Source organism: Ipomoea triloba, chromosome 6 (genome assembly GCF_003576645.1).
Source record: "Ipomoea triloba cultivar NCNSP0323 chromosome 6, ASM357664v1".
NCBI lineage: Eukaryota > Viridiplantae > Streptophyta > Magnoliopsida > Solanales > Convolvulaceae > Ipomoea > Ipomoea triloba.
Window position 1 is genome coordinate 20,162,713 of NC_044921.1, and position 15,887 is coordinate 20,178,599.

Below are 15,887 nucleotides of genomic sequence, written 5' to 3' on the forward strand. Positions count from 1 at the left end.
GGGGGGGGGGGGGGGGGGGGGGGGGGGGGGGTGATTTGGATGTTACTTCATGAATTACACGGGAAATGTCTAAAAAATCCTCCAAAGTGTGTATTTGTCATACACTGGGGATTACAGAAATGCCAAATGTTGAAAGAGTATCACAAAAAATGTAAGCTATCTTAAACCTGGTGTTCACCCAATTTGGTACTTCCTAAGTTAGATTGGTCAGAATGCAACATCATATGGTCTGTCACCTGAAAATCTTTGATAGTATGCAACATGGAACTAACATGAAATGGAGCCCATTATAGTGATTTCTATCCCATCTAAAATGATAAGTTTCAAATTTGACCAGTTAGAACATTTGAACGCCCAAAGGATGTGGCATATACTTGAGATTGGTACCTGTTTCCTAAGAGCACATGATCCCTGACGAAATATCTCCTGAACATCCTTTTTGTAGTTGATACCAAACTGTTGAAAAAGCAGTTCATTTTTATCTTGCTTTTGAGTTCCCTGCCAAAATAAAATAACATAAAATAAAATGAAAAGGAAATAGTAATAACTGAATATTTCATTTGAATTAATATGAACTTTCTCTACAACTATATATCCATGCTGAATATATTATCAGTAAGCTTTAAGTGAACTATGGACCCATGCAAAGTAAACAAATTGAAAATTGCCTTTGAACGACAATCAAGTGGGTGAAAGAAGACATGACAGTTGTGGGAATACTCAATTGAGAAAACTACAAGTAACACAGCAGAAACATTAACTCCAATTTGAAAGAAAGGATTACAGATAAATACATGAGGGAAAGTTTATATAAAAACTCCAAACTCACTACATTCAAGTAATATGAATTATAACTGCTTTGAATTATATGAGTCATTTATGCTGGAAATCATTTAAATGCCTATTTTAAGAGCAACTGGTTCTTCAAGATATCCCATCTCAGAGCATTATTAAGGAAAAAGAAAATTGAGATGATGTCTAGGAACTTTAAATTCCTTATTTGCATACTTTCCCTTCATTTAAACATAGAGGAGATGCCTCCATGGCACCATTCTCCTGGAGTGAAGGAACAAATATTTATCAATCGTCCCATATGTCCCATTCATAGACAAACAAATTGAAGATGTTTCAATCCAACTGGATGGATCGGATAATTATTATAAGTTGTTTCATCTTAACATACAACGTCAACATGAGAAATGCAAGTCAAAATTTCTTGTTTATCATAGAACTGAGTTCCACATACCCTATTTCTCATTTTTTTTGGGGTCTAAAAGAATGAACAAAGTATAAGTATAACAAACTAAACTGCTATCACCTTCAGAATCAATTTGACTTCTATTTCATGCTTTCCACATTTTACCAGCTCCCAAAAACAAGTAGCATACAGATTTTTTATGTGGCCTGCAAAAAAAATAATAAATAAATAAATAAATAAAAAAGAAGGCTTCTATAAAATATTAAAATAAGGTAGTAGTATGCCTGTCGTAATACTTAATTGAAATTAGTCACTAGCTTACATTCATTTTGTCTCCAGGTGAGATATGCTTGAAGAACTTCCATTGATGCACAACAAATGCTTACATTCATTTTGTCTCCAGGTGAGATATGCTTGAAGAACTTCCATTGATGCACAACAAATGACACGTGATTGAAATGAAGGAGGAATACTTAATTCCAGTTGAGGAAAAAAGTCCTTCCATTTGGTGACAAATACAGATGTGAAAAAAGACACAATAAGGGAGTATATTTTGCTGCAAAGTATGATTACTAATCAGATCTTATGAATATTTCAAGGTTATATAAAAGAAAGGAATACAAGATGACATTACATCTTTTTTGAATTTTGACATTATGCACCTCTAATGTAATAAGACACTGCAAATATAAAACACTCAGACTATCAGGTAATGTGCTACCTGGCTCGTCTCTGGTAAAATTTGGTTTCTTTCTTGAACACAAAACTGCAAAAGCAAAACAATAGCACCATATTGAGTTATAATACCTGTACAATGAAGGAAAGTAAAGCATGGCACATTGTACCTAAACTCATCACTGAATCCATATGCAAAGGCGATATCTGGAAACTCCTCTAGGACTGTCGTACTGCAAGCATTCATCAAGTGCAAGGCTTTTGCATCATATGGTTTGTCAAACTCGTGAGCTTCTGAAAACCTAATGAAATGAATGCATAATCATAATTAAAACCCAAACAAAAAATGTGGCAATCACAATGAGTTTCATTTAAAAGGAGTAGTCATTAACGACTGAGGGCATCAGAAATTATTTTTGATGGAAGGTAAGTTTTGAGGCATCAATATCCACACAATTTTATTCACAAATTAATTTTGTTCAAAAGTTTATTATAATTTGTCTAATATTTAGACCTCAGACATCTAGATTTCTATATGGATTTTATGTTAGGTACCTTGATGAACTTGATTTCATTCTTGGTGTTTGTTTGGCTCTCATTTAAATGTAATAATGAGAGATAATTTTTTAAAAAGAGAAAAAAAAAATATTACCTTCCAAAATCATGGCCATCTATCCGCACAACTATGATGTTGGGTACCATGACTTCATCTTCAACTTCAAATGACTTCACATACTCATACTTGCTGTTTGCCATGCCTGCATGATTAAGTGATTTTCAATAAATTTATTACCCTACACTTCCAAGTGCACTAGTTTGGTATAGTATTAAGTAAGTATTGGGGTGTCATATCCGTAAGGAAGAGGTAATTTTTATCCTAGTGGTCAACTTAAATCAATCTAAGTGATTATATGTGTTTGGAACATTAATCCTCAAAATCTGAAAAGCACTTTAATACTATGTATTATCTATCTAACAACTACTCAAGCCCAAATTAGAACTACAATTTTAGATCAAAACCCTGTCAAATGGATTATTGAGGTGTAACAAAACACAAAATCCAAAAGAACAATGAACAGTAGGACACAAACTCTTTAGCTATTAGTAAGCAGCTTCATACCTTGTGATTTTTCACAGCTTCACCTTTTAAAATATCCTCATCCTTACGACTTATTAAATTACTCAATTCATCTCTGTAAATATATGGTTGAATCAAATTAAATGACCACAGAAAATTTAAGATTATAACTATATAGTTCACAAACTAAAAAATACCGGAGTACAAATACAGGAACCAATTAGATCAATAGTACATTACAAACAGCCACATTATTTGTAAACATACATGTCAGTGATGTCACCACCTCCCAGAATTCGTTTCCCCATCCCTATAAATCTTGCTTGCCCCATTTTTGTTCATCCAACTTCTACTTTTTCATCTTTTAATATGTCTTAACAAATATAGAGTAGAGCTATCAGCTATACCATGAAATAAAAGATAGTGAAATTCTTACAGAAACAATTATCTGCGATATTTAGGCTATGCATAACAGAGTGCTACAAACCAGTTTAATAAACTGTTTCTAAAACCTAAACCATTTCAAATTTTAAAAAATCCAAACTATTTCTCCAAGTAATTCAAGACAGAAACTCATCAAAACCAAACAAATCAAACTTAATGAAATTTCACCGAATACATAGTCCTTGCAGAAAGAAGAAATGGAGAATCTCATACACAAGTCCGTGGCTGCTTCCGAGGAGCGACGACGGCGAGACAACTGTGAGGCGCGGTTCTGTGACTGAGAGAGCCAAAGTCCAAATTCTAGAGAGTGGCGCGAGAGTTGAGAGTCGAGATTTTTTATGTGCATTAACAAGTTATACTTTATGATTTATGAGGTTGTACCTTAAAAAGTGCAGCTAAAAATATGTAAGTATAATTTGCTAATACATGTTTTTTTTTTTTCGAATTAATACAATTTTATTTATTTATATGTGATTATATAGGAAGTGATGGTCTTGTGGTCTAGTATCACTCGATTGCACCTCCACATAAAATTTCATTTGATTGAGAAAGTAGTTATAAACAGATACTGCATTGTAATAGAGTCAATAATACTTTAAGGGTGTGTTTGGAAACCCGGAAAATGATTTCTGGAAATCATTTTCCGGGTTTTTGGTGTTTGGGAATGAGGAGAAAATAGAGTCAATGGAAATGAACTTCTTGGTCAATGAAAAATAAGTCCAATTTTATGTAAAATGACTTCTCCTTTTTTGGGGAAGTCATTTTCCGGAAGTTTGCTTCTTCCTTCTCCTTTGCTTCTTCCATCTCCTTAGGCCTCCTAAATGCTTTAACTTCTTCATCTTCTTGACATCTTCAACTTTTTCTTTTTGTTTTTAAGTAATAATTTATTTTTTTTATTATGAGAGAGATATTATGAGTTTTGTTTTTTTTATTTGACATTTGAAATCAGTCGGCCACTTTTATTTTTTATTTTTTTTATGAGATAGATATTATTTTGTTGTGATTTTTTTTTTGTGATTATTTTATTTTTTGGATTGTATATTTGTTATAAATTTTGTTACATTTAAACAAATTAATTAAAAATTCAATTATATAATTTTGTTCATTTTTCTACCCATTTTCTGCAAAATGAGCCAAACACACCAACACAGTTTTCTGTTCTACAGCCAAACACAAGAAAGGAAAATATTTTCTGAAAAATGACTCATTTTCCAGAAACCATTTTCCTGCTTTCCAAACACACCATATATATATATATATATATATATATATATATATATATATATATATATATATATATATAAGTTATGAGTTTTTATTGGTAATTCATGATGGTATTAGTTTTTCTCTCCAAATCCGTTATATATTCAGTTATCTGTTTATTAATATAATTTGCTACAAATATTTTTGACTTATTGTCATCTTTAGTCATTTAAAGAGTATTATGTTTTCCTTTATAAATAACAAATACTTGCCAAAGACCTTGTGGTCTAGTGGCACCCGGTGTCCCGAAAAACACTCTCACATGGATGATAGGAGTGGGTTCGAGCCTCAGTGGAGTCAAATGTTGACTCTTTGTGTTACTCAACTAGTGTAAGTATTACATTTACCTATTGACTAGACTTGACCCGACCAGTCTCATGAATAAAAACCTGTGAGATGATATCAACAAGTGTTCACCTACAAATAAATAAAAGTCAGATGAGGAAAATAAAGATTAAAAAAACAAAAGCAAAACACAATTTCAAGAGCCCCCGGCCCCCTCCCTTTTTTTTTTTTTTGGTACGTTTACTAGAGAATCTAACTATACAAGAAAAGAACTGCCAGCTTACATCAAATTCATTTTTCCAAGAGAAAGGAATTTGATGTAAATTGGAATTAAGTTACAGAGTTTCCTTTTCAATTTGAAATTTCTCGAAACTTATTTAGCTTCGCAAATTGGACCCAAAACTTCTAAAATTCCTTTTAATTGAGTCCATATTTAAATCACTATTTATGCTTTCTTACGAATACTACACGTAATTATTTACAATCTACATGTCTCACGAATAAAGATCTATAAAGCGGTCACACACAAATTTTTGTCTTCCTTTTTCATTTTTTTTTTATATAACATAAGAGAAACCAACAATTTTTCCTTATAATATCATTTTTTTACAATAATTTGGCATGGTCTATTATTTAGCCGGCCACAGAAGCAAAAAAAAAAAAGTATGTAGGCAGGGGTAGTATATAGCCATATAGGTAGACGAGTAAAAGGGATAAAGGGTAACAAAGGACAAAGAGTGAAGTCCTTTGAAACTTCAATTTTGTACGTACAATAATTAGATTCGGATTCACGTTCTTATCCTCTTCTATTCTTCTCTATAGATTTTTCATATAAAAACAAAGAAACAAAAACAAGTAAAATGTACTATTGTCACCTTCCGCTGTTGCTGCGGTCCTTAATTAGTACGAGCAAAACAGTACGCAACTTTTAAAACCTAACATTTTATTTTTTTTTGAAAATAAACCTAACATTTTTAAAACCCACGTTTAATTTTAAAACAAAAAGTCACGACCCAATTATGATGACCTCCACCTATGCTTTTTTAAATTTTTAGTGAAGTACTTAAATCATAGGTGTACTTCAACAATTTATAAATTTTGCGAAGTGTTTATATAATTTACAGAGCTATTAACTTTTTTTTAAAAAAATTGTTAACCAATTAAGCTATATGTTGGACCACGTGTCTGATTTACAGAATTAGTTAAAAGAGTTAATTTAATCAGAGGTCCATTGTCCTTGATGACAATTTCAAATTTAGTTAAAGACTATTGTTTTTATCATTTAACATTTCAAACTATTATTTTTTGACACTTTTAGTCATTTTCATGACTTTTCCTATTTTAATAAAGGCATTTTTGTTTCTTCATATTTTTCTTTTTTCATTTTTCGGTTTCAACATGTTTAATTGGGTTAGGACTTTAGGTAACCTCTGATTTTCGGTAAACATATTTTTCAACCAGTTTTTAGTAAAGTCCTAAACTAATTAAACTGGTTAAAATCGTAAAATAACAAAAGAAAAATATAAAGAGACAAAAATGCCCTTACTAAAAATAAGAAAAATCATGAGAAGGACTAAAAGTGTCGAATAAATAATAGTCTGGGATGTTAAATGGCAAAAACAATAGTCTGAGACTAAATTTAAAATTGCCACCAAAGACAAGGGACCTCTGGTGAAATTAATTATTAGTTAAAATTAGCAAAAATCAAATTTAACCTTGATTTTCTTTTAATTTCAAAAAATTAAATTTTACAAAAGGAATTAATCCTTACCTTAGCAAAATACCGGCATCATGTCATCAGAGAAACTGAGAAACATGTAAAAAAAATTTAGGCGAACAAAAAATTATGATTTGTAAATCAAAATATATGTTATGAAAGATTAAGGTGTGACATAAATAATCTAATATAGTTAATGATACGGATAACATTTTAGTAAAAGAAATTATGAATCTAACATAAAAATTACTGCAATTAGAAAAAAAATGGGGAAGTAAAAGAAACAAGTACAAAAGAAGAAAGTCAAAAAACGGGGGAGAATTGGTCAGACATGAAAGTTAGGGATTTTGAACAACACCCGTAACGGGAAAAAAAGCCATAAATACACAAAGTGTATAGTTAAAGATTCTACGGACTTCGGCTCTATCCAACGGTCAGATGAGTGAAAGGTACGTGAACGTTTCAGAACACCACGTACGAACGGATCGTGGGTCCCACCTCTCTCGTTCCGTTCTGTTCTCCTACGGCTCCCCCGCACTCTATACAGTTATACACTGACGCGTATTATCTTCTTTGTTCTTTTTTTTTTTTTTTTTTGAAAATTATCTTCTTTGTTCTTATCAATGAAATTTCATATTCTGTCTTTTCTATTTGGTGGGATAATATATGTAATACTTACTACGTTAGACTAAATCGGTCCAATACATTTTCAATTTCTGTAACATATGTTTGTTCATACAGCAAATTTCGTGGGATATGAAAAAGACCTTATATCTTATACTCCCTAATTTATAATACATGTGTTAAAATAATAATAATTAATGCCAATAAACCACTATAATAATCTTAGTCGTTATACTATAAGTCTATAATTATATATGTTTTATATAGAATATAATAAGTCTAAGTTGGACTGCTAAGGGGTTGTATTCCAATAGTTTTATCAGATGAATTTATAAGAAAATTTGTGATTTTAATTTCTAAAGTAGATTATTATAGGGATATATAATAATTTTTATCTCTTATTAGTACATAATTTTATTTGCCTCTCAACTTTCAAATTTTATTCAAAAGAGTTTGAAAACTAATTGGCTAGCTAGCATCCACGTCCACAAAAGGATAGTTATGGAGGAGTCATGCTGCATATTTGAAGGAATCCAAATCACCAAATGCAAGTGGGGAAATAAAGCAAAGGCTATAATATAACAGCAAGGTCAATAATGAAATTTTTTACAGGTTTTTTTTAAGGTCTAAGTAGAACTATAAGAGGGAGAAAATAGACTGAAAAACAAAAAGAAAAAAAATTAGTGCAGAAAAAAATGTAGGTTTATGTGCCCAACGAGTGCATGGAGTGCATGCACACGCCCAACTGGGCACATATGTGCGCATAACGCGTAAAAAAAAAAAAGAAAGAAAAACTTTGTTCTTATTATTTTTTTTATTTTTCTAGTGAACCCCACAAAAAACTTCATTTGCATAAGTTTCTCACCTTTCTCTCTCACCTCTTCCACATCAACATTGACCCTACAAAAAAAAATCACTGAAATTCATTGATGGTGATGCTCTTAAATTTTTTTAATTGAAATCTTGAAAACAAAAAAAAAAAAAAAACTTATATATATAGGTTTATAAAAATAAATATTAAGCTAAATCCATTATATGGGGTGGTGGATTTGTAGGGTTACCTGGCAATTAACAATGTTGCTATAGTTGCCTACCCCATATATCTCAGCTCAAAGTCCGTGAAGACATTACAAAAGTGAGATATAGATATTGGTCAAAGAGTATAAGATGTTCGTATGAGAATGTATTTTTGACTTCTCTCCCTTATAAAATTTTCCTAAGATATTTATAGAAGAGTGAAATTTTAATAATGATGTCCTTAAACCTCAAAGTATTTAAAGACCAAGTTGAACTTCATTTTATTCAAGATGATTACAATAGCTGGTGTGATATTTATAGAAAGTGAAATTCTTACTTGTAGCCTAGTGTAGTTACCAACTTAATTACACAAAGAGATACTCAAAGATCGAATTGGACTTTGTTCTGTTCAAAATGATTGCAATAGATGGTGTGATCATTAACATTTAACCTTCTCAACGGTAGATGTGAATACTTATAATGTGAAGATAGTGTTATTATAGTTATGCATGGATTCCTAAGCTCATAGACAATCACTATGATAGGAGAAGATGACTTCGATATGAACTAAACATTGCTTTTAAAATGTGTTGTATCAAATGTTGGTTCTTAAAGGTTAGAGTTTTTACCCAAAATGGTCCCTCGACTATTGCTCATTCTCAATTTTACATTTCGACTTTCAATTGCACCTAAAGTGGTCTATCGACTTTAAAAAACTCACCCAATTTGGTCCTTCGTTACATATTCCGTCAAATCAGTGTTAAAATGGAGGACATTTTCGTCCATTTACCTATTGTTAGTCTAATAAACATTGAGAAATAGTTGAAGGACCATTTTGAGAATAGTCAAGGGACCATTTTGGGAAAAACTATTTTATTTATTTCATTTTTGTTTATTTCCATTTTTTAGACTCTATAAAATTAAAATTTCTATACATTTTTTTTCTTACAAATATAAATAGTTAAAATCGTGCAATCCATCATAAAATTTTTTAACTTTTTTACAAACTATTCCTATGCAGATTTACAATAAGTTTCGTAAATTTTATAAATACTCATTTTTTAAGCACCGATTAAAATAATTCTTAGTCACATCCGTAGTACTAAATATATTACTTTGAATTTTTTTTTTTATAAATAAGATATAATATTATTAAACTCAAATAATTAAAAATAATGTGCCCACAGCACAAAAGATTTTATGATTGACTTAAAAATTAACTATAAATTTTATTGTTGAATACAAATTGACAATTATTAAACATTATTTATAATAATTATTATGTCCCGTGTAATATACTAAAATTATTAGGTAGGATTTTTATAATTAAGGTATAATTTAATTAAATCAAAATTATTAAAAATAATGTGTTCACATTACAAAATAAATTATACTTGCCTTAATAATTAATAAAAAAAATAAGAAGAAGAAAACATATAAAAGATGTCATACAATATCTTAAATAATGTAAATTAATATAAAATTTAATAATTACTTCGAAATCAAATACAGAAAATATTGCAGGAAACATTGACGAGATTTTACTTTTCGGCTCACCTGAGAAGTTTACTAGAAAAATTTACCTTTCGGTCCAATGTTTTCCCTACATTTTACACTCTTTGGGTGTCTACGCTTGAAAAAAAAATATTATTTTCAATGGTAAAAGTAATATTTAATGTGATACATATTGATTGATTGTCTATGAACATAAAAAAAAAGTATATGACTATTTATGAAATTTACGGAACTTATTGTAAAACTTCATAGGAATAGTTTGTATATTTAGAGAGGAAAAGTCTGTAAAGAAAGTTAAAAATTTTGAGGTTGGATTGCGCGATTTTAACTATTTATATTTGTAAGAAAAAAATGTATCGAAATTCTAATTTTATAGAGTCTAAACAATGAAAATAAACAAAAATGAAATAAATAAAATAGTTTTTCCCAAAATGGTCCCTTGACTATTCTCAAAATGGCCCCTCAACTATTTCTCAATGTTTATTAGGCTAACAATAGGTAAATGGACGAAAATACCCTCCATTTTAACACTGATTTGACGGAATATGTAACGGAGGACCAAATTGGGTGAGTTTTTGAAAGTCAAGGGACCACATTAGGTGCAATTGAAAGTCGAAATGCAAAATTGAGAATGAGCAATAGTCGATGGACATTTTGAGTAAAAACTCTTAAAGGTTATAAGTAATCAATTAACTAGCTTTATATGTTGCTGATTACATCCTTGTTTTGAGCACGTATAATATTTAATGGTCAATCGCGACCTCTGTCATACGAATGCCACGATGGTGGCAATTAGCTAGATGAAGAAGATGAACATTTTTTTAAAACAAAAAATGAACTAATTTACTATTGACAACATTCAGTGATATTCACAAATGTGCTGGAAAATAAGTTTAGATACTAAGGAAGGTAGCATTAGGAAAAGATTTGTTTGCTTCTAATGTCATCATGCCTTAAAAAATAAAAAATTAGAGAAAGATAAGAAGAAAAATTTAGATGAAATCATTTATGTTCTTTATTTTTGAATTAATATAATACCCAAGAATATGTACGGGATAAATTTTATCTTGTGATCACACTGAGATAAATTAACTTAAGTTGCTATGTTGATCAAGTCAAACTAAGAATGTCAATAAATCGTTTCCCTAAAAGTTAAACTTTAAACTTCATAGTTACCAATTCAAGGTAACAACTCAATTAAATTGACTGGGTTGTTCGGTTCTAAATATCTTTAACATGATCTGTTATAAACTCTATTTAGCGTCGATCTATTCTTAATCTAGTGGGGATTTTTAATTTAATGTCTAGAATTTTGTGGCAGGTAGATCAATAAATTAATTTACACTTGTTAGAGTTGAAATCTTAGAAATCACGGGCATGATTTACTTGTAATCTTATATATTCCTTATATTTGTTTTAAATTCATTGTTATTTAAAATGTAAAAATAAAAAGCACGAGACCACCAACCAATACCAATAGTACCAAGTCCACGTTAAAAAAAAATATTTTTTAAAAAATCTTCAATTTTTTTGCTTTATATAAATCTACGAATCCCTGTCCTTTTTTCCTCCAACGGGCAATTGTTTTTCCATTAACTCTTCTCTGTAAAAGCTCAAACTCAATCTTCTTAACAATGGCGGAAACAGAAACGCATAGTTCGGAAGCGGAAAGCTATACGAATTCATCGTCTTCTACGCCCATGCAAAACTCTGTTCTTCTGGGCGGCGCAGAGGCGAAAACTCCGGCGAAATGGCGCGGGAAGAGAGGCAGAGAGAGTGGGCATAGACACCCGGTGTACAGAGGCGTGCGGATGCGCAGCTGGGGGAAATGGGTGTCGGAGATTCGGGAGCCGCGGAAGAAGTCGCGGATATGGCTGGGGACTTACCCCACCGCGGAAATGGCGGCGAGGGCTCACGACGTGGCGGCGCTGAGCATCAAGGGGAGTTCCGCCATCCTCAATTTCCCCCACCTCGCCGCCTCGCTCCCTGCCCCGACGTCCCGCTCGCCCAGAGACGTTCAGGCCGCCGCCGCCAAAGCCGCCGCCATGGAAGACCTGAATTCTTCTTCTTCCTCCTCTTCTTCTCATTCCTCTTCTTCTCTATCCACGTCAGCATCTTCCTCGGAGTGTGCGTCAGCAGCCACGTTGGCGTCGGACGAGCTCGGGGAGATCATTGAGCTGCCGCCTCTGGAGGGGAGCGTTGACTTTTTGGAATCAAATGCCGAATTGACCGTGGCTGACGTGGCGGCTGAGGGGTGGGTGTATCCGCCGTGGTGGGCGTCGGACGGTGAAGAATTCTTTGGCTATTTTCTTGATCAAGAAGGTGTTAGTCTTGGAGATTGTGTGTTTCCAGAGAGCTTTGGCTAATTCAATTAAGGTTTCTCTACTGCCCACTAAAATACTAATCCTATAATCAATAATGTTCGTTCTATGTAGGAGTGCCGCACTTTAGTACTTTACATTTCACTTTTATCCATCCTTTTGTAATATTTTGGTAGTATGTGTATATAAATGTATAATTTCTTATAATGTCAATACAAAATCATACATTTGGGTCTATTTTTCTATCCTTAGCTTGTACATTTGAGTTGATGAAAGGTAAATCAGATTGATCAGAATGGTAATAACTTATACGAAGTATCTGTACTATGTTCCATTATTAATCATTTTGTGTGAGTTAAAAGGTAGAGATAAGTAGGTAACTATCATTGGCTGGAAATAAGGTTAAGGTTTTATGATAATTTATCATTCTATCTTTAATTATTTGGACCAATCAATGATTTATATGGATATATAAGAATTTTCCGTGTTGAAAATTGTGTATTTTGTACATATATAGGTACAATTATGTATGTTATTTGTATTGTATGTAATGCATATCATCCACATAGATATCAACAACTCAGCACAAAAGTATTGGTGGCAAAGACTCAACTAAATTTTCTTGAGTTGAGCAAATACTGTACTTAAATCTATTTGGGCGGGATTTGTAATTAAATCTATAATTAAAAAGAAGTTTCATCTAATTCCTTTAAATGACAAATAAGTGTAATTGCTATGGTCACTTATCCACTAGGTTATTGTTGATTTGGCAAATATGAAGATATTTTGTATTCACGTGGGTCCTACATATAAAATTTATTATTATTAATTACTATTCATTTTGCTGCATAAATTTGTTCTTTTGTGGAATTTCTGAACAATCGTGGTTGTTTGTTGATAGTCACAATTGTCTAACGCGAAAGACCGTTAGTAGTTTGTCAAATTAATAATTTTATGTAGTTAATAATAATAGTAATAATAAATTTTACACCTAAAATGCATGTGGCATAAATTCTTTTTACATGTTTATTAAATTAGCAATAACTTCTTAAATAAGTTATCATAAGACTTAATTGCACCCTTTTAGCGATTAAAAAAAAATATGATTGTAAAGATTGGATTGGTAAGGAATAGGAAGTAAATGTAACCTATGTCCCTTGGGAGTAAATGTAACCTGTGTTCCTTGGGAGTGTAATACGGTGACGGATTATTTGGTCAAGATGGCAGCTAGAATGAGATGCGATTGTATCGAGCTTAAAAGCTTCCAAGCAATGTTCTTGAGGGTCTTGAGAAAGACAGAGTTGATGCAGTGCATTTCATGAGCGCCACAAGAACTGCCGGAAACTAGTCTGGTTCCAAAAAAAATCATATAAGTTTTTTTTTAGTTACAAGCTAAACTCAATTGTACTATTTACTTGATTTAAAGAGTTTATTTAATATATTTTTATTTTTATTTTTCAGTATATAATATAATATCTTTAAAATATGGTCCATTTTAAAACAATGTTCTCCTATTCCTTAAAATTCAAACTGCACATTAATGCGACCATTAATAGTAATAGTTGCTTCCAATCTAATGCCACTACAGCCTTTGTGCTCCATTATTGTTTGCTCTTTCTTTTCTTCTCAAAAGGGAAAACCTTTCTGTGTCTGCCAATACCACAAAACCTCATTCCCTTTGCCTTTCACGATAAGCCTAAATAAATTATCCTCTCTACCAACAGTGGTTATATCAACAATATCCCAAAAATATCTAACCTAAAAACTTAAAAATTTGAAATTCCCTCGTTGTTAAATACTATACTCAAATGTTAACAATATTTTATTCAATTTCATATTTTTTCGTTGATAAGAATCATATTCATATTGGTGCTGTAATCGATCCGAGCCCATTAATGATCCTAGGATGCTAAAGAAGAAGATAAGATGAGGAGACTTGGATGGTTTTCTCTTATGTCCCAATTCATATTCAAAAGACAGCATGCTATTGCACTTTTCCAGAAACGCGTTGTTAGGAGCAAAATCATAGGTTAGCATGTCAATTTCTTCATATCAACTCACAGGTCATTGTCCAACTTTTAGTATAAATCACCAAACCTTAATTTACTGGACTTTTTCTCCTTTCTACTGAACTTTAAATTTTTCTTTAAAAAAACTTGGGATGATAGCTTGTATAGGTCGTGTTGAAGAATTACTTGTTGGCTTAGATTTTGTTTTTACTTTGAATAAAGGTCGTCTCAGTGGGCAATCATTGTGCAATCTGATTAGCTACTGGCTGGCGCCTTTGGGGTATTGCCAATACACTAGCTCCGTTCCCTCTCATGCACTCATATCTACAAATTTACCCGATATAGTCCACGTGGACAACTGAGTTGGTCACATGGTGAAATTTAAAAAGAATGATCAGGGATCGAGTTATACCCGCGGCGGAACAACCTTTCAAAGTGAGTGGCTCCCTGTGCGCAGTAAACAAAGGTCTAACCTTTGTGTTCAACTAAGTTACCATGATTTACATTCACCAACGTATTCTGTCGGATGAGGCATGAGGGCCTTGCAGTTGGGATTCAACGTTTTTAGTAAGAAATTTACCCGACATAACTATTGTTATCTTCTAAAATTTATAATAAATTAAGTAACAAGGTATAAAAAGATCACATAAACAAATTGAATGTTTTATAATGATAATATTGTAAAATGAAAAGCATTCTAGAAGCATATATCGGGTGCAAAATTTAAACAAGTGTTTTACAAAAAGTGTGAAACTTCTAATAAGAAAGTTAAATTAAAGAAAATTTAATGTTAATAGATACTCAAAGTTGTTGGCTACCATAAACTTAAATATTATTTTTGTGTTAATGAGTAAAATATTATTTTAAGATTGATAAAAACAAATGTTGGATATCTGGTTGTTTGCTGAGGAAAATTATTGTTATTGAGAAGTTGAATCCTTATGTGATTGAGTTTTAATATCTGATATTCCCAATTTCCTAAGAAAGATTATATAAGTCTGCAGGAACAGTTCTAACTTTCGAAAAATGTTTGATGCATCAATGTAACGTGGCTGAAAAACTTTAACATATACAACAACTACCACAAAATAATAATAATATACCTATTATTAAAAAAATCAAATTGTATTATATTGACTTAACCTTGGTTTGTGTTGTAGTATCTGGTGGCTCAAATTTGTGGTCTTTTTAAATTTCTTACCCAAGTACAAAAAATTAGATGGCGGTCCAACATCTCTTGTGGTTTAAACGTACTTACCCCATTCTTTAAATTTTCCTTGTTTGCAAGTAACCTAAAAAATAATGGTTGTTGGATAGACTCTAAATTCAAAGAGAAGCTGGTATACTTCAACACCTAATTTTAGGTAAATAAACTCTTTACACCACATGTGGAATTATTATTTCTACCAAAATTGAATCTTGTAATTCTATATATATACTCCCTCTTAATTACCCAAAATACATGAAAAAATTAATTAATTAAATTTAAGTTATTTGCAAAATTTTAATTGTAATGTAATATTTAATTTACTATTTGTGAATAAAAATTTATATATTTAAAAATTATATTAAATATTGATATTATTAATTGCATAAACACCGGTAATAAATTGGATAGGGATGGCAAGAAATAAGAACAAAGATTATTGATAAGTGATTGCAGAAAGCAAAATGAATTGTATCGCGTAAATAGTTTCAATACAAAAAAAAAAAAAAAAAAAAAAAAAAAAAAAAAAAAAAA

The 15,887-nt window shown here is 31.3% G+C and overlaps 1 protein-coding gene and 1 pseudogene across 1 annotated transcript; one reads left to right on the forward strand and one right to left on the reverse strand.

Moving 5' to 3' along the window:
- Positions 1-3,812, reverse strand: part of LOC116022033 — a 7,381-nt pseudogene extending 3,569 nt beyond the window's left edge.
- Positions 3,813-11,394: 7,582 nt separating this feature from the next.
- Positions 11,395-12,374, forward strand: LOC116022790 (ethylene-responsive transcription factor TINY-like). Its single transcript, XM_031263664.1, has one exon. The coding sequence runs from the start codon at positions 11,451-11,453 to the stop codon at positions 12,180-12,182; it is 732 nt and encodes a 243-aa protein (XP_031119524.1). The 5' UTR covers positions 11,395-11,450; the 3' UTR covers positions 12,183-12,374.
- The last annotated feature ends 3,513 nt before the right edge of the window (positions 12,375-15,887 follow it).